This window comes from Scardinius erythrophthalmus (genome assembly GCF_964197995.2).
Source record: "Scardinius erythrophthalmus genome assembly, chromosome: 6".
In the NCBI taxonomy this organism is placed as follows: Eukaryota; Metazoa; Chordata; class Actinopteri; order Cypriniformes; family Leuciscidae; genus Scardinius; species Scardinius erythrophthalmus.
This window is the reverse complement of record NC_138226.1, coordinates 19,728,772-19,749,809: the sequence shown is the minus strand read 5'-3', so window position 1 is coordinate 19,749,809 and position 21,038 is coordinate 19,728,772. Positions and strand designations below refer to the sequence as shown.

Here is a 21,038-nt window from a genome sequence, read left to right as displayed (position 1 = left end):
AATAAAAAAGTTTGAAAACAAGCGTGGTCATAATTAATTCAGAAATACCTCTGAAAATATCTTGCCATATGGGGGCCCTCAAATTAAAAAGGTTGAGGTTTTCCAGTGAAGTTAACATTAGTTAATGCAGTAAGTATCATGAACTAACAACCAAAAATATTTACAACATTTCTTAATCTTGGTTAATGTTATTTTATTACATATATTTTGTTAAGATTTCAAGTTGTGTAAATTAACATTAGTGTTTTATTATTAATCATGAATGATAAATATTTAACATTAACCTAGAATAAATGCTGTAAAAATTGCCAAATTGTTCATTTTGCTTTGCATTAAATAATGCATTAACAAACATTAAGAAATTTAACATTATAAAGTATTACGTTCTAAATTATTACTGTTCAGACACTATTGGGGCCTGTTAATGAGGATTTCTAAAAAAAAAAAAAAAAAAAATTCTTGTGTTGGTGTGTGTGTGTGACTTAATGGGGGCATCTGTGTCCTGAAGGGTTTTGGCTTAGTACCCTTGTAGGGCTTTCCAACCTACGCCATTTTCTGTAGGTTTGTAAGAGTGTCACAGCATTGCATGATGGTTGTGAATAGATTTTATTGCTATAAAATCAGATGCTGTGTGACAGTCCTTAAACCAGCTGTTGGAAAGAACGTTGTTGTCAGAAAGAAGAGAATGACAGAAACGAGAAATATTGAATGTGTTGTCCTACATAGACTTTTTTTGTTCATAAATTCAGATTGCTCATTACACACACTTTTTGTGAGGGCATTTTCAGGAATTGTGGCCTCACATAAATAGCCAAGCAAGTTCACACTTTTAGGCCACATGTCATGTTTATACGTTAGCTCACTTCTTTCTGTTTTATTTTTGTTTTTACTTCAGTCATTATGGGAATCGTTCCATAGTTCAAGACTAACTTCAGCACACATTTTTGCTAGCACATGAACCTTTATAGTTTATGGTTTTACAGTTTCTGTAACGAGGGATTGTGACAAGTGAATTTGTAATGACTATAATATTTATTCAAAACTGTTAGCCTGCAAGGTATCTGAAACTTTTGTTGGATAGCATTATTTTGTTAATCTTGCTGGCTTGTTACTTAACCTATCAGTCATTTTGATAGCCAGTGTTTGGTTTTGGTGCAAATGTGATTTATTTTTGGATATATATAAAAAAAAAAAATCAAATTCCATGTAGTTGTAGTAGGAATTGTCCTAGATAATATTGAGTGACCTTACGGGGTGTTTATAAGGTTTATATGTATGAATGCTTACATTTACAGTTATGTATCACACAGCTTCAACAAGCACTCATTATTTGTATGCATAATTCATGTAATGTACTTAAAACCCATATGTTTTTTTGTATAGGCCTATGTCTGGTATCTGAGAAGCTAAATAAGTAATTTATACTTATAAATTATAAATATAATACTAAATATAAATATATACTAATACTAAATATAAAATATTCAGTATATTTCTTAGTAAATATAGGCTATTGTTTTTGTGGGCCACAATAAGAACACAGTAAACAACCTATACATTAAACTAAATAAACTAAAGTTAAAAACAAACAAACAATTGTCATAAAAAGCAAAACAGGGACAAACCAAATACAAAATTCATGCTCATTTTTCAATTCAACGTTTTACTCATGTTGTTATAATAATAATGCAGTTTGTAATAAAATATTTTATATTAAGTAGACACATTTTTAGTGGTCTCAGATTTTTGGACCCCACTGTAGTTCTTAATAAACAGTTCACTGTACATTGTGTCAGGCAAATGCAAACTAGGCCGTCTGTCGGAAGTGACTGAAGTGCAGGTCAAGTCAAGTCATGAAACGCTACTTCAAGTGTATCTTGGTATACTCTGCATACTGTATGTATAAAGCACCTATAAATAAACAAAAATAATTCGAATAATTTAAATGCCCAATCAAAGCATTGTGAGATTTCTTTGCAGGCAGTACCCGAACAGGTTTTCATGTGTTTGGGAAGGGGTGTGTATATGTGTGTGTGTTTCCCATGTTTCTCCAGGAGGAAATGACCCTTTCTGCACACGTTGTCATACAATGAGCCAGGGAGGAGACAACATCCTGCCTCTGTCTTACAGAATAAACCTGTGTTATGCTGGTATACAGTTAGAAAGAAATACAAATTAAATCGGGGCATCTGAGCAAGGTTTGAGAGAAAAACACATCATCATCAGAACACCATCATCAACGTGGTTCATTATCACACCCTGTCTTTTGTTTTTAATATTGTTGACACAACTACATAAGTTATGTCAGAATATTTCAAACAGTAGCCTATTTAAATGTATATAGTTTTATTTAGGACAGTAAAAAAAACTCCTACTACCTTTGCATATACCTCGTTCAAAGGTTTGGGTTGGTGAGATTTTTTAAAAATGTTTTTAACATCTCTTAAGCCCACTAGGGCTGCATTTATATGATCAAATTACACAAAAAAAACAGTAATACTGTAAAATGTTATTTCAATTTATAATAACGCTTTTCTATTTAAATATATTTTAAAATGTAGTGAATTTTTTTTAGCAGCCTTTACTCCAGTCTTCAATGTCACACAGTCCTTTAGAAATCATTCTTATGTGCTGATTTGCTGCTCAAGAATCAGAATCAGAATCAGAATCAGAATGAGCTTTATTCGCCAAGTGTGCACAAACACACAAGGAATTTTTTGTGGTTTTTACAGGAGCTCTTGGTACATACATACATATATGACATTAGAACAGGTATTTAAATGAGAACATAAATAAATAGAATAAACAATAATAATAGTTATAGTATACATCTGAAACAGTTATGTACAGATTTGTGCATTGTGTGTACAGCTCTATAAATAAAATTTGTATATGTATTTACACAAAAAAACCTCTTGCTTCTCTCTCAAGTACTGAATGAATTATACAGCAGGTGTTAATTGCTGTTTTAGCTGTTTAAGCTGGAGATAGCATGGGGGAAAAAACTGTTTTTGTGCCTAGATGTTCTAGTGCGCAGAGATCTGTAACGTCTGCCTGACGGCAGAAGTGCAAACAGGTTTTGGCCGGGGTGGGAGGGGTCTGTGATGATGTTCCCTGCCCGTTTCTTCACTCTGGCATTGTACAAGTCCTGAAGGTTGGGGAGGTGTACACCAATGATCCTTTCAGCTGTCCTAACAGTCCGTTGTAGTCTTCTTATATCTGATTTGCTGGCTGACCCAAACCAGACAGTTATAGAAGTGCACAGAACCGACTCAATAACAGCTGAGTAAAACTGAGTCATCTGCGCTTGTGGTAGGTTGAACTTTTTCAGTTGACGAAGGAAGTACAACCTCTGTTGGGCCTTTTTGACAATGGAGTCAATGTGATTGTCCCACTTCAGGTCCTGAGAGATGGTAGTGCCCAGGAACCTGAATGACTCCACTGCTGTCACAGTGCTGTCCATGATGGTGAGAGGGGGGAGTGCAGGGGGGTTTCTCCTAAAGTCCACTATCATCTCCACAGTTTTGAGCGTGTTCAGCTCCAGGTTGTTATGACTGCACCAGACAGCCAGCTGTTCAACCTCTTGTCTGTAAGCAGACTCGTCACCGTCCTGGATGAGGCCAATGACTGTGGTGTCGTCTGCAAACTTCAGGAGCTTGACGGAGGAGTCTTTGGAGGTACAGTCATTTGTGTAGAGGGAGAAAAGCAGTGGGGAGAGAACGCACCCTTGGGGGGCACCAGTGCTGATGGTAAGGGTCCGAGATGTGACTTTTCCCAGCCTCACTAGCTGCTGCCGGCCTGTCAGGAAGCTGATGATCCACTGACAGATGGAGGAGGGCACAGAGAGCTGGGTTAGTTTATTCAGGAGGGTATCCGGGACGATGGTGTTGAAAGCGGAGCTGAAGTCCACAAACAGTTCTTATTATTATCAAACTGTTAAAACAGTTGTGCTGCTTAATATTTTTGTGGAAACTGTAATACACTTCTTTTCACAATTCTTTGATGAATAGGAAGTTCAAAACAACAGTATATATTTTTTTAAATAATAATATTTTGTAACATTATGAATGTATTAACTGTCACCTTTGATCAAATTAATGGTGTTTGCCTGTAAATGGTGACCTGTTCAGTTTAATATAAGGTAGTATGTAAAGACACCAGCTGTTTGTGTCCTTGAGACTGTGCTATTACCCAGATTCATCTGCCCTACATACAGTCTGAGACACTCGCTTTATCAGAGCTCCACCCCAACACCAGAAAGAGGGTCAAAGTGTGTGTGTGTACTGATGAAGGTGATATGTTTGTAGTATATATTTTATTATGGATAGTTCTCTTGCTCTTTGAGTTAATCTTTGATTATGTTTATGGCCTTGCTATACAATGCTCATATAATTGACAAAAGTCTTTTAAATATGTGGAAAAACTCCCCAATGCCATCTAAAGGAAAACGGTTCAAAGAGAGACTAAATAATATCTTAATAAAAATTCTACAAAAATTACTAATCTGTATTACTTGGCTTAATTTAAGAACAGTATGTTAATGAGAAGTCACCAGTAATACAGAAAGCAAAGGGTTGTGTGGGTGTTTTTTTTTTTATATGGATATGTGTGTGTATGTTATGTGGGGTATTGAAATGGCTTTTGAATGCGCTCTCGCTGTCAAGATCACTCGTACTCTGTGTATAGGGAGCTGTGGTACTGACTGCACATTTTACAAGATAAGATATTTGTCAATGACTCTCGGGATCTGTTGCGCATCCAATCCTCCACCATCGTCTTGTCAGTCATCTCATCTCTCCTTACTCTCGTCACGTGATAAGTGAAATCTGACTCCTGCTGCACTGTGCTTCAGCTCTGCAGCTTGTGCTGTATGGAGCAGAGCAGATGCTTTCAGTTAATTGTAGTGTCACTTGTAAGTACGGTTGAACACCATGCAACACTGACTACTGCAGCAAGCCTTGTGTGTGTGGTGGGGACAGATAGACTGAGCTTGCTAATCAGGTCATCATATGGTAGAATAAATCAGACCTTCTAGCTCTGGGTCTTTGCATTGATGTATTGAGTGACAATGAAAATGAAGTGCATCGATTATACAATTTAAAAATCAATTATGATAATAATAATACCCATTGCACTATTATTTAATTCCTTATCCAAAATACTAACATTTAACAAATCAGTTGTGAGTTGTACCAAAATTAGCAAATTGAATCAAACTGAAATGTGACGGACTGAAATGAATCAGACTGAAAAGATTAAATAAATCAATTAAATAAGTTGAATCATTGTCATAGCAAATGTGGCACACCAGTCAGTTTTTTCCCAATACAATTTGATATTAGCATGTTGCTAAGCTAAGGATCAGCCTGTCAGGCACAAAGCAATTGACAAAAAAAAATCTGTTGTAAAGCAAATGACATCAGATGACCTGTATTGTTAACCTTTCTGGAATTGCCATGGGCCCATGCGAAGCAATTGTTGTTTTTAATTGAATATTGCCGTATTTATTATGAATTATTTTGTGCACAGATGAGATCGCAGCAATAGCAAACGACAATGATCCAATCAATTCCCGATGTGAATTATTTTGTGCACAGATGAGATCGCAGCAATAGCAAACGACAATGATCCAATCAATTCCCGATGGACAAAATCAAGTCCCCCCCTACGTTTCTTCTTGTTAAAGAAGCGATAAGCAAAATCAAAATAGGGAAGTATCACAACTTCCATTTCATGTTAGCTTTAAATTATATTTGACTATTGTTTTTGGTGATCCTCTCACTCCATCTGTGATGATCAATATGTATGAATGAAAGCACTGCTTTGATTTCTTGTTTGGATTGCCTGCTGGTCCAGAGATCTCTGCTCAACTGTGAGCTTTGATAATCTGCCTCTTGAAGTCAGATGTAATATGAACAGGGCTTGACATTAACACCCGCCAACCCGCCAAATGCGGGTGGATTTTGCTCGTGGCGGGTAACACAGTCACTCCAACTAGCCACTTTGGCGGGTTGAATAATTGTAGTCTTTTCAAAAGGCATCTGAAATAAGTGTGACACTACGACACTACAACTCCAATAGGGCTGTCAACGAATATTCTAAATTCGAATATATATTCGAATAGTTACAAAAAAAAAAAAAAACAGAATTTCGAAGGTGAAAATTAATATTCGAATGTGGAAAAACGCCCGCGCTAGCAGAGGCGCGGCTGTCTGCTTTGCGAGTGGGCGCGCTGCCTGAGGGGTCAATTTATTTATTTATGTAGGTAATACGTTGTCAAATATGTTTAAACTTAAATAAACTACCTATACAAGTAGTTATGTCTCTTTGTATTAATTTGTCCTGTTATTGACGTAATGCGCGTCATTGACAAAATGCGCAACCAGATGTTCGAATAGATCGAATATAAAGCTATGTGTTTTTTTTTTAGAGGGAATATTCGAAGGTCATTTTTGAGCAATTTTGACAGCCCTAATGAGTATTGTCGCTAGTGACCAACAACAAAGAATCGAAGAGACAGCTAGCTGCCCTGCTGGAGTTATGTCGTATGCCGGTGGAGCAATGTGGCGACATAATACATAATACATGGTTTTATTTTAAAAAAGGAGCTTTACACACAACCTTATCAGAGCTAATGATAATGACCTGTATTGTTATATATTTATGTAGTCTTGATTTGGGTGTGTACAGTGGTTTTACATTTAAAAGGGTTGTAAATCTAGTTCAAGTAAATTTTAGCACGCCATAGTCAACTTTTATCAGGTAATTTCACAACAACAAAAATGTGGCTAGTAAAAATGCTGTGTGGCTAGTTACTTTGGAAAACCACTAGCCACATTGGCTAGTGAGCAAAAAAGTTAATGTCAAGCCCTGAATATGAACATGAGAGGAAAGAAACAAACACATACTCCTCCCATCCAGTGTGTGTTGCCGCTGTCTGTCAGAGAGAAACAGTTTGCTTATTCAACAGAACTCAGAGCACACAATACACACACACACAAACACACACACACACACACACACACCGTGACGGTGAGAGTGGGCACACAGAGGAATGCTGAGTGGCAGAAAATGCTCAAGCACAAATGAATCACTCCACGTGTACAAGTGCATTTAACTGTTGTGCACACTTGGTATAAATTTAAGTCAAAACCATCTGTTTGATTACATACTGTAAATAAGTGCGCAAACACACACACACACACACACACACACACACACACACACACACACACACACATATGCTCAGCTGATTACTTCAGCTGTACGCCGCAGGATGAGGCCACACCCAGAGCAACATAATGACAGACTGTGTTTCTATGTCCTTTTCCCACTTCAGAGACATTCTGAGGAGGACAAGAGTGTTTAAGTGAAAGAATAAGGGATTAGAGCTCAAATGAAAGAAGGAGAGATGCAATCAACTTCACTCACTCAGTCAGAAGTATGTCTGTGTCTGTGTATAAGATACTGCTATTTCAAAATCTTACCCCAAGCCAAGTAATGTAGTTTACAGAATACAACTGTATATGCATCTATCATTGTAAACTTTTTTTGTAGTTTTTACATTGGTGTTTTTATTAGTGTAGAAGTGCTAAAAAAAAAAGCTGTTCATTTGTTAACTAAGTTATGATACAAAATACAGTAAAAAGTCGCCATTATATTTTATATAAAAGAAGTAGTTTATTTTGTCTAACCATTTCGATCAACTCTAAATGAGTGCTGAGTAATCCCTCTAAAACGGAGTGTATCACCCTTGGGTGCCATGTAGCTACAAAAAAAAGTAATAATCATATTTTTCAAAACTACTGCCCTGATCAACACAAAATAGGTGTCATTTGAAAGCTTAGAGTCAGAACTTTACAATGCATGTAGCCAGTTTGATTAAGTAGTCCTGAGTTATTTGCTGATAAGTTAAAAAAATGTTTTCATAATTTATGAAATAATATTTTGTGTACAATTATGTCAAAAACATCATACAGCTCAGATAGTCATGTGTCATATGTCATTTGAAAGGTCTCACGCAGTAGAATATAACAAGCATAATTGTTTTAGGCTTTGACTAAACTTGAGCAAGTTTTTGTACGTGAAGCCCATTTTCGCTCGTAACTTCATGGAACATGCATAGATCAATGGCACATCATTACTTGTGTGGATGCTCCCGATTGAAATGAGTCCAAAATCAACATAATCCATTGCATCGATCACAAGATATTCCTCACGGAGCAGCAACCATTTTAAAAATGCCTATTAGGGGATGTCAAGGGCTAAACAAAAAGGCTACCTTGGTTCCAAATGCTGTAACTTTTGATTACTTTAATATGCTATCACCATAATTTGATCCAGATGCAGCTCACATGTAGTGAAACTTCACCAAAAAACTTATTTGCTTCCTGAGTAATTATATAAATATATTTATAAACGATACCTACCTTTTTGACTCTCCTTGCTATAGTTTTGTCTTTACAAAATGCCCTCAGGATTTAAGGGATTAATGTTGATTGCATCATTATTTTACTGTTGTGTGTTATTCTGATGGGGTTTTGTCTTTGTGTACATGTCCCTATGTACCGTCTATATACAAGTGTTGGTCTTGTTTTATAGACTGGCCACTTAAGAATGAGCTGATTCATCATATGGCTTTCCATTTAAAACACATTATTACATTTAGCAATAAGTTAGACAGTTAATAGTCATAAAACGCTGAGTTAAACTTTAAAACACTACCGAATGCATGGATCTAATATGACACGCATACGATTTCTTTCAAAATTGTTTATTCACTTAAGACATAACTGACTGTTATGTGAATACTCGCCAAGACTGACATTTTGACATATCTGTGTGTATATTTGACCATTTAGGAGCGCGCCTGAAACCCCAATACTTTGCTCGTCCGTCTCGCAGCATGCACACAGAAAAACTAGACTTTATTTCACGACTGTCACTTAGATGATTTGCACGTTAAGTTTAGGCTTTTAACGAGGGGCGATTTGACCAGTTAGCACAGACATCTAGTAGGCAGTCATTGCTGTATTTTAACATTATTATGAATGTATAAAAGATCACAATCTCTACGATTCGCTTAAAAAGTAGATCATGGACGTCTTCAAGATCGATCGCGATATAAAAACGTGAGATCGCCCACCCCTACTTTAATGCATAAACCTGTTGTAGGAGACCTCCAAAACAAAATTAAGAACCTTTAAAATAGCATAATAGGGGCACTTGGATCCTCTGCTAACACTTATTAGTTATCATAGTTCAGTGTTGTTGCTGTACAGGCTCCCATTACAGACCTACATTTCCCAGAATCCTCTTACATCAGTGTTCCCTTGACAGCCCATGTGTTGACATAGAACTCCCATTCAGGCTCATTCTCTTCTATCCTTCCCTCCTGTGCTATTTCTCATGTGTCTGTTTACTATCATATTATCTTAGTAAACCTACACACACACATACACACTCAAATGAGGTGTGTGTGTGTGTGTGTGTGTGTGTGTGTGTGTGTGCGCTTTTCATCAGGGTTAGTCTGATAATCCATGCCATCTGTGCCATCTTGATGCCCATTGTGTTCTCTGAACAGAACAAACAGCCTCAACACGGACTGCTGTTACAGCTCAGCAAGACAGAGAGACAATTCCCACAGAGACAGGTCGGAGATGAGAGACCGTGAGAGCGGCGTCTGTATGACTAAGAAAATCAAGAGTATGTGAAGAGGTTCTGACTGTTGTACTCTAGAAAAAAAAGCTTTTCTTCTGGCTCGGTCCTGCAGCACATCATGCGGGCATGTTTTCTTGTGTTTCCGGGTCTGTGTGTTGCTCTCTCTCTCTCTCTCTCTCTCTCTCTCTCTCTCTCTCTCTCTCTCTCTCTCTCTCTCTCTCTCTCTCTCTCTCTCTCTCTCTCTCTCTCTCTCTCTCTCTCTCTCTCTCTCTCTCTCTCTCTCTCTCTCTCTGCTGTACCTGACAGTAGTTGAAGGGATGTTATATAATGTTCACTAGAAAAGATTCAACAAACTCTGTATAAATGCTTTTTTAAATCCTCATTTTGTTGTTTAGTTGGTCTTACAGGCTTATCTGCACAGGCTGTAGATTTGACCTACAGGCCTAAAATCATGAAATGATTATTCATCCCTCTGTTTTTTTAACTTTGTCCATACAGCTGAGAATGGGCTGAACCGACAAGGCTGTTTGGTGGCACACATAGCTGTCCAATCATATTTTCCTTTCAGCAAACTAACTAATACTCTGATGTTTAATTGTAATAAGAACTGGTTGGTTACCCTTTGCCCTTAATGGTTGCCTCTAGCACATCAGTTGTTCTGTCAGCCTGTAACTAAGACACATCTAGGTTATCTGCCATGTTCACTCCAGTGTTTGAGGTGAAGAGCTTTATGGGCTGTTTATAAAGCACTCAAAATGAAATGGCTGCAACATACACATCTTTTAAATAACAAAAGTGTGGCCAAATATTTTTAGACCCTTTGTAATTTGTCTGCCCTGACATGAGGAAATTCAGAATCTAGGATATAGATTATAGAATTACACTAAATGGATGGATAAACAGTATTATAGAGAATAAGGTAAGGCTATTAAATAGCAGTCCCAAACTAGCTTAGTAAGTTAGTAAGTTGGTATGAGCCACCACAGTCATCAAAACATTTGTATCGGTGGTGTTTTTGGGTTAAGGTTACGGAAACTAGTTACCATGATACAGTGTATAAACAATACTAACATGTACTGTAAATAAAACATGGAAACTGATCCTGATAAATAGAACGAACATCATACCTGCATGCAAATCCTTCCCAGCTAACACATGACGTACCACTTGTTTCATTGTTTTTTTTTAACTTTTATATAATTTTGGTAATTGACAACTTAACTACGACGCTTTAACCGTTGCATTGCAATTTTAACTGCAAAAACACATTCTGTGTGTACCGACTCAAGTTACGAAAAAAAAAAACATTAGAATAATGACACTGATATATAGCCTGACATCATCTCATCTGACAGCAGATACTGAACCATGTCGTGCACAAGATGCTGCAAAAGACACGAGTGCAATGATCAAACACGTCAACCTAGCATGTTTACATAGTAAAACAATGGAAAAGTAGCGCAGTGGAAAGGAAAAATGCGTTCTGTCTGACAGTAGAGCAAAGTCTTTGCAGAAGAGTCGACAACTTTCCAGCATGTATTTCAAAATAAAAGTCTTCCTCTTCCATCAGAAAAACATTTTTATGTAATAAGTACCCTTTTTAAAAGTATGCTAAAGTGTACTTTTTCACAAGGGTGTTATTGCACATACTATTGTGCATTAATAATTATCAGCTAAGTATTGGCCGGAAAGTCAAAATCGGTGCATCCCGTATGGATCAAATTTTGATTATCACCAGTCCAGTTGTTATTATTGCTTTTAATTAGTCAGTTATGGTTTGAGTATCATGTGGTTTTTTTTTTTTTATCCTCTGAACTTCTTATTAGGGTTAATGTTTGTAGGACTATTTCTCTAGGTCCGGTCTCATAAAAATGTGTGAGTGTGTTTTTCTGTCAAACTTTTTTGACTATATATATACTGGAGTGTTTTAAGGGTCCCTCATTCTTGACAGGCTTATTTAATGCATGAAAAATACAGTGTGTGTGTGTGTGTGTGTGTCTGGTTTGGACTGTCTTTTACTATTAGCACTTACACAGTCTCTCATAGGTCTGTGTGTACGGTTTCCTTGGAAACACTAATGCCTAGTGACAACAGGCTATAGGTCAGTGGTGGAGTTGTCATTTGTTGTATCATTAAACACACACATAATGTATACAGGAGTTCAGTCACACACTAACACAGCAAATTCAACTGCTGCACAGTTTCATTAATATTTCTATGAATTTGATATAAAAACATGGCCTGAAAGCAAAACACCAATCACTTTGATACAATGATCTGGTAGTTAAACCCTTATACACACATTTGTTAAATGTCATCATTTAAACAATGACATCACCTTTAGGCACGTGAAATACTAACTGAGCTTGGACACTACCAATTATGGCTTTCGAACTGAGTGTGTGTGTGTGTGTGTGTGTGTGTTCAGGAAGGATACTTAACCTTTGAATCCCCTACTTCACACACTCATGGTTGTTTTTGTTAGTATTCTCTTCATTGATATCTGTTGTTATGAAAGCACCTCCTTGTGTTTAGTTAGGGTACTACAACAACAAATGTAGCATTAAGTGCAATGTGAAGTCATGCTATTTGCATAACTTCTCTAACTTTTTTTTTTTTAAGTGCTAGTCTTAACTGGGCGGTCTTTTTTTCTCTCAGATCTGTCGAAGAATCGCTTGATTGACATCCCGTCAGAGGTGTGTCATCTGGTCTCCCTGGAAACACTGAATCTTTATCACAACTGCATCAAAGGCATTCCTGATACCATCATCAGCCTTCAGTCCCTTACCTGCCTAAACATCAGGTGAACATCACACATACACACACAAGTTAAGACTTTATATACAAATTGGTTTAAAGATAACCATATTTATTTATCAGTGCATACTGCATATTGGTTTACATATAATATTTAAAAACAGCGTAAAAAAAATATTTGTGGTACACTATCATTTAAAAAGTCGAAATTATTAAGGATGCATTAAATTGATCAAAAGTAACAGTAAAGAATCTATAATGTAACAAAAGATTTGTATTTCAAATAAATGCTGTTCTTTTGACCGTTCTATTCATCAAAGAATCCTGAAATAAAAAGTATCACGGTTTCCACAAAAATAAGCAGCAACATTGTTTTTTACTGTTTTCAACATTGATAATAATAAGAAATGTTTCTTAAGCACCAAATTAGCATATCAGAATGATTCAGAAAGATCACGTGACAGTGATGCATCAAATAAATGCAACCTTGGAGAGCTCAAGAGACTTCCCCAAACTTTTGACCAGAACTATAATTATTGTGTTAGCATTCTTTTCCGAATATAATACATAGGATTATTACATAACATATAGGACAATCCAAACTTAAAGTGCATGGCATATAACATACTGCAGTGAAGTGATCCAAATAAACATGTATTTCCCTCTGGTTGTCCTTCCTGCTTCTGTACACATCTAATAAATTTAAATACAGCCACACACACACACACACACACACACACACACACACACACACACACACACACACACACACACACACACACACACACACACACACACACACACTCGCTCTGTTTGAGTTCTCTTTCTTTAGCCAAATGTCTCCTGCAGAAGGCCTGATATTCACACTAGAGTTAATTAGCAATGGAACTTGTTCTGTAAGAAGTTAATGAAGCACTAAGCTCTTGAATGGTTGAGAAGAGTTATAAACTGGAGATGGTAAATCAAGCAGAAAAAACGAGTGAGATCATGAAAAATAAATGGAAGATAATCAGAATATGGAACCAGCAAAAAAAGTGAAAAGACATACAGGTTTTGTGAAAAGACATACAGGTTTATATATTTTTCCTCTTGTACCTCCTTCAACACACACACACACACACACACACACACACACACACACACACACACACACACACACACACACACACACACACACACAGCTAAAAAAATGATATTTGTCTGTCATCCTCTAGTCATAACAGGCAAGTTTGTCTTCTCATGAACCCATGACCAATTCCCTGAAGTCAGCCTTTTTCCTGTTTAATATCATATAGACAAAAATGACAGTGTTGCAGGAAAACAGATTATTTATCAATCTTTTATGAGTTAGTAATGCACATAAGCCTCTCTTCAGCGCCACAGCTGTTGTGTAATAATTTTATTATAGTAATTTCACACATATACATTTAATTATGTTCATATACAATGGGTCTAAAAGTTTAAGAATACTAGTGAAAAAGCTTTATTCTTTCATTAGGGCCCGAGCACCGATGGTGTGAGGACCCTACTGGAATTGCTCTGTTTATTTAATTTTTTTCCCTGTTACAGTTTATATTAGCATCACAAGAATTAAAAAAAGTTTAACTTAAATTTAACTTAATTTAATTTTCAGATACACTTCAGGCCTACACTTCTAAAAAAAGTGAATTTAAATATTTAGAAATCTATAAAAATAACAAAATAATGTAAACATTTCAAAGAAAATATATTTTCTTTATATATAAAGAAACTACTAAGAGGGTAGGTGGATTAAAAGATTACAGCTGTTACAGTACATGCATTAGGTAAGGTAATCTGATAAAAGCTTCCAGATTTTTCAAAATAAATATAACTTTTCAGTATTGATCTCTATTACCCAGGGGGCAAAGGGGGTTTAGCAGACATGGGCTGCTGTAAAAGGTTGTCATATAAAAATGAAATCTATAATGTCTGAGGATCACAACCTGGGTGGCCAACCCGGTCAACAAGCTGCTGGAAACTTGTAATTAGGGTCAAAACAATGCTACCTCAAATTCGGCTTTAACTCCCAGAATCACCCAAACATGCTAAAACGGTTTAATTATATTCATGAATCGTGAGCCATATCTCCCTGATACTTTATGCTAGAAACAAACTGAGCACACCTTTAGAAAGAGTGGAAGATAAGCTTTCATCTGATGCCTTGATTGTACATGTAATTAGAATGTAAGAGTTAACAATGCCTCTTAATTCATAGGTAGGCAAAAAAAAAGAAAAAAATATTGAACATTCCATTTGTAATCGGTAGCATTCTTTTCCCCTTTGTTGTTGTTACAATAAACAAATTACCATGTAAAGTTAACTTTTACTGGATGAAATCATATTTTTATTTTTTTTTACTAACCAGACAGTCCTCATGGCCCATAACACATTTAGAGGGAATTCAATTTCAAGCCTATAATAGCCTGTCAATTCAAACAAGATCCAAGAAAGAAGTTTACCATTAACTGGTGTTAATTGTATACTGCTCTGTTTCTGTATGTACAGTATATCGTTTGCATATTTATGCAATATCAATTATTTGTATTGCAATGTCTATTTCTAATATTCTTTCACAAGTGGGATAGCTTTATTTATTCTATTAAAATAAAAAAAGGGATTTGAGGATTTTGGGTTAGGCTAGTGTTCAATCCTGGTGTTTGGAGTGTGAGACAAAGGTACTGACAACTAAATGCTGAAAGACTAAAACACACAGGAGTCATGTGTGGAGTAGGTTTAAAAGTATTTACTGATTAAAACTGTTACATTAAGTAGCAATTTGTACCAAAAAAAAAAAAAAAAAAAAAAAACAGACAAACAGATTACAATTCAGGGTGATAACTAATTTCTGTAATAATGTTTATACAATTTGTTTAGCTGTTTCGGAATCACCGCTGCTGTCGCTGCTCTCTAGTGTTTCAGCATGCTGTGTCCTGCTACATTTGGTTGCCAACCCCTAGCAACGGCATCCTATGTAGCATGGAGCAGTTCTTCTGACAACCTTTAACCAGAGATGGGCACAAATACATCAAAAAGTATTTAATTAAAATACAAGTAATTTGTAATTTGAAAATACAAAAATATATTTTTTACAGTCTTCTGTAGTGTAAGTGTGGCGTTAGGTACATGTAAGAGTCTAGAATATTGCAATATTATTGTTTAGTGCAGAAGATGCGCTTTTAACGTACATGTTGCCACATACTGTCATAATAAAATATAATTACGCATATAACACTATATTTGTATTATTTACACAAAAACTAGTTAACGCTGCTGTGAGGGTGTTTCTAATAGCGCGGCTGACAAAGTTGAGAACTCTCTTTCTTCCGACTGCCATTATCTATTTTTTTACTCTTTTTGAAAGTTGTGAAAACACTGTTGTGGCCTTTTTCTTTTGCTATTTGAGCAAATTGGACTCACAAAAATATATATTTAATGTAGTCTTTCATTCACTGCTATAGAAGTTAACCCAACTATGATGCCTTACACTTCTGAGAAACCCAGAAATGTGAACAGGGTCAATAGGATGTGTCACATCACGTGATTTACTTGCCAAAAACTGTGATAGGCAATTTGGTAGTCCTATTTGTATTTTATGTCTATGGTCTTAGGGATAGTTCACCCAAAAAGGAAAATTAGCCCATGATTTACTCACCCTGACGTCATCCTAGGTGTATATTACTTTCTTCTTTCACAAGAATACAATCAGAGTTATATTAAAAAGTGTCGTGGCTCTTCCAAGCTTTATAATGACAGTCAATGGGTATATTTTTCATCAAAGTGCATCTATCCATCATAAAAGTGCATCTGTCCATCATAAAAGTGCATCTGTCCATCATAAAAGCGTATCTATCCATCATAAAAGTGCATCTGTCCATCATAAAAGCATATCTATCCATCATAAAAGTGCATGTGTCCATCATAAAAGTGCATCTATCTATCATAAAAGTGTGTCTATCCATCATAGATGTACTTTTATGCATGGATAGATGTACTTTTATGATGGATAGATGCACTTTTATGATGGACAGATGCAGTTTTATGATGGATAGATGTACTTTTATGATGGATAGATACGCTTTTATGATGGACAGATGCACTTTTATGATGGACAGATGCACTTTTATGATGGATAGATGCACTTTGATGAAAAATATACCCATTGACTGTCATTATAAAGCTTGGAAGAGCCACGACACTTTTTAATATAACTCTGATTGTATTCTTGTGAAAGAAGAAAGTAATATACACCTAGGATGACGTCAGGGTGAGTAAATCATGGGCTAATTTTCCTTTTTGGGTGAACTATCCCTAGGACCATAGACATAAAATACAAATAGGACTACCAAATTGCCTATCACAGTTTTTGGCAAGTAAATCACGTGATGTGACACATCCTATTGACCCTGTTCACATTTCTGGGTTTCTCAGAAGTGTAAGGCATCATAGTTGGGTTAACTTCTATAGCAGTGAATGAAAGACTACATTAAATATATATTTTTGTGTTCCAATTTGCTCAAATAGCAAAAGAAAAAGGCCACAACAGTGTTTTCAAAACTTTCAAAAAGAGTAAAAAAATAGATAATGGCAGTCGGAAGAGAGAAAGTTGTCAACTTTGTCGCAGCCGCGCTATTAGAAACACCCTCACAGCAGCGTTAACTAGTTTTTGTGTAAATAATACAAATATAGTGTTATATGCGTAATTATATTTTATTATGACAGTATGTGGCAACATGTACGTTAAAAGCGCATCTTCTGCACTAAACAATAATATTGCAATATATAGACTCTTACATGTACCTAAATATATTTTTGTATTTTCAAATTACAAATTACTTGTATTTTAATTAAACACTTTTTGATGTATTTGTGCCCATCTCTGGTTAAAGGTTGTCAGAAGAACTGCTCCATGCTACATAGGATGCCGTTGCTAGGGGTTGGCAACCAAATGTAGCAGGACACAGCATGCTGAAACACTAGAGAGCAGCGACAGCAGCGGTGATTCCGAAACAGCTAAACAAATTGTATAAACATTACAGAAATTAGTTATCACCCTGAATTGTAATCTGTTTGTCTGTTTCGTTTTTTTGTTTTGTTTTTTGGTACAAATTGCTACTTAATGTAACAGTTTTAATCAGTAAATACTTTTAAACCTACTCCTACTCCTGTGTGTTTTAGTCTTTCAGCATTTAGTTGTCAGTACCTTTGTCTCACACTCCAAACACCAGGATTGAACACTAACCAGCCTAACCCAAAATCCTCAAATCCCTTTTTTTATTTTAATAGAATAAATAAAGCTATCCCACTTGTGAAAGAATATTAGAAATAGACATTGCAATACAAATAATTGATATTGCATAAATATGCAAACGATATACTGTACATACAGAAACAGAGCAGTATAAAATTAACACCAGTTAATGGTAAACTTCTTTCTTGGATCTTGTTTGAATTGACAGGCTATTATAGGCTTGAAATTGAATTCCCTCTAAATGTGTTATGGGCCATGAGGACTGTCTGGTTAGTAAAAAAAAATCAAAATATGATTTCATCCAGTAAAAGTTAACTTTACATGGTAATTTGTATATTGTAACATATTGTATATTTTTGCCTACCTATGAATTAAGAGGCATTGTTAACTCTTACATTCTAATTACATGTACAATCAAGGCATCAGATAAAAGCTTATCTTCCACTCTTTCTAAAGGTGTGCTCAGTTTGTTTCTAGCATAAAGTATCAGGGAGATATGGCTCACGATTCATGAATATAATTAAACCGTTTTAGCATGTTTGGGTGTTTCTGGGAGTTAAAGCCGAATTTGAGGTAACATTGTTTTGACCCTAATTACAAGTTTCCAGCAGCTTGTTGACCGGGTTGGCCACCCAGGTTGTGATCCTCAGACATCATAGATTTCATTTTTATATGACAACCTTTTACAGCAGCCCATGTCTGATTTCCTAAAAAACAGGTGTTTTGCCCCCTGGGTATATCGTAATTTCATTATATGTACAGTGTAAAGTTCACCAAGTCACCTAACCAAACATCAGATGTTTCTTGTTCACAATTTCTTTATGTATTTACTATGTCCTTATGCATTTAACATCTTTAATGTTTCTTTTTACCATGTTTTTTTATGTTTATTTCCAGGTTCAAATTATAATTTGATTCTCACACCCCCCCCCCTTTGATAAATACATGTTGTCTTTGATCAGTCAGAATGAAGTTTTCCAGATAAATATTTCTGCTTGAGGAGTAGCATTGAGAAAGATGCTGTAACGTGTTTTGTTTAAATGTTGCGGTGCTGTAGCCGGAACCAGCTGTCAGTGCTGCCAGCGTGTGTGTGTGGTCTTCCTCTGCGAGTGCTCAACGCCAGCAATAACAAACTCAACGCACTTCCAGAAAGCATTGGCCAGCTCACCAATCTCATGGAGCTGGTAAGTGTGAGCGTGTGTGCTGTACCTCTGATGTCTGCATATGGATGAGATGCTTGCGATAGTTGTGATATCACCCTTGTTGACTCACCCTTTCTCTACTTGGCTCATATCTGCCTATGTTAAATGCACTGCTTTTCACTCTTTCCAGTTTTTATTCTCTGGTAGCTCTTCTCCCTGTCTTTTTTCTCTTGCTCTCTTTTGTAACCATAAATAAGAACATGCACAGACCAGGATTTGTGTTAGGTGGGAAATGGCCCCTCATACTTTCCAAACAAATATAGTACAACAAGTGCTTAGTACTTAGTGTAATGAAAGGTTTGTGTGGAAAGATGTGTTTGAGAAGAAGATAAACATGCAACTCTAAAAAAAAATCTCTATCTTTTTCTCCTCAGGACGTAAGCTGTAATGAAATCACAGCTCTTCCACGCCACATTGGCCAACTCAAAGCTCTGAGGGAACTTAATGTGCACAGAAACCTTCTCTGTGTTCTACCAGAGGGTGAGTCTGCAGTCTGTCTGTGTGTGTGTGTGTGTGTGTGTGCGTGTGTGTGTGTGTGTGTGTGTGTGTGTGTGTGTGTGTGTGTGTGTGTGTGTGTGTGTGTGTGTGTGTGTGTGTGTGTGTGTGTGTGTGTGTTTGTGTGTGTGTCCCTCCTCCAACCCTCTTATCTCTGCAGAAAAGATTTCACTACTCATCACATTACCCATAAAAACATCCTCCAGTAGCTCCACAGCTACAGGAAATCTAGCCCTTGTTTGACCTCTACTCCACCAACCTTATTCACGCCCTCTCAGTGACATAAATTAAAGGGAGGTTAGTTCTAAACCCAAAATTAAGAATTTTTTTTCCCCATTGAAAGTCCACGCGAACAAAACTTTGATGCTTCAAAATGTTCATAAAGGCATTGTAAATGTAACTGAAGTCTTCTGAAGAGACAAAATTGCTTTTATATTTATGAACAGATTAAATTTAGGCTTTTATCAAACATAAACATTGATTAACACACATACATATAGAGCACATCAAATATGGTAAGCGAACGCTCAAATGTGCTTGCTGGATGTGCAAGAACCAATGAGGTTTGTTCTCAATAGATATTGATTACTTTTATGATGTCTTGTACTTTTTAATGTGCTCAAGTTTCGGCGGAATGGACTTTCAATGGATGCACAGAAAACTTCATTTGTGTTTCGAAGATGAAATGAATACATTCATGTTTGGAATGATAAGAAGGTGGGTAAATGATGACAGAATTGAAAATTTTGGGTAAACCGACACTTTAATGCATTTTAGTTCTCGCAGATCACTGTTACGACACTCATTAGGCGCATTCAAAATGCTACTTTAGTATTTAAAGTACTAAACATCTAATGCTTTTGCTTAAGCCAGTTTTAAACTCTATTGCCCAGTCTGACCACTACATCCCTACTTCGTCCATGTTTTTCAGTAAGCAATAATTTTGGAACAACAGATTCACTACATTTTGTTACAAAGCCAAATAAAACGCTCAACCTCATGTTGTACTTATATAAACTACCATTAACACAACAATTTTGTAAGTTGTTCTGAAGAAAAGCTGACTGCCAAGAACATAAACGTAAAGTGTGGGTGTGTTCCTTTAAAAAACTTTGAGAAAAAGTGCTAAAATTATTATGTGAGCCAAGCATTGTCTTAAACGTGGCTGGAGTAATATCAACAGCTTATCTTGGCAAAAAAAGATCTGTGGCTGAGATTTTGCAGCTCAACTAATTATTCAGCTAAATTATGCTTGCAGGTTATGAAAAATACGTAATGGTCTCTCTAAGCACATTGTGCCAAAATGATCTCATGGAGCTGAAGCTTTAAAATAGATCAACTTTGATTTATTGCTGTTATTTAGTAAATAAGCAGTAAATAACATTTATAAATGCCTGCTGAAATCCAACAAGATTTTATATAGCTGGTTCGTTTTTTTGTGAAGTTTTTTTCTGGATTTTAGATGATATAGCCTGATGTAAGCTTTTTTTATCATCGATCTTCCAAACACTGAATATCTCTTATTTGCTTTTCAAGAGCTGTTGTGTCGTTTCCTGTTACCCTACTGTTTTAAAGTGCCCCTATTATGCTATTTGAAAGGTTTCTAATTTGTTTTGGAGGCCTCCCTTGGCGTATTAGCAAACAGGCTTTCATGA

General features: G+C 36.2%; 1 protein-coding gene across 5 annotated transcripts in view; it reads left to right on the top strand.

The window, feature by feature from the left end:
* Positions 1 to 21,038, top strand: part of lrch1 (leucine-rich repeats and calponin homology (CH) domain containing 1) — a 52,597-nt gene that overhangs the window by 9,062 nt on the left and 22,497 nt on the right. For all 5 annotated transcript variants that reach the window (XM_081368361.1, XM_081368359.1, XM_081368358.1 and 2 more), the window contains exons 2-4: positions 12,319 to 12,463; positions 18,744 to 18,870; positions 19,263 to 19,368. In XM_081368361.1, coding sequence (XP_081224487.1) covers positions 12,319 to 12,463; positions 18,744 to 18,870; positions 19,263 to 19,368 — 378 coding nt within the window. The remainder of the gene's footprint in view (positions 1 to 12,318; positions 12,464 to 18,743; positions 18,871 to 19,262; positions 19,369 to 21,038) is intronic.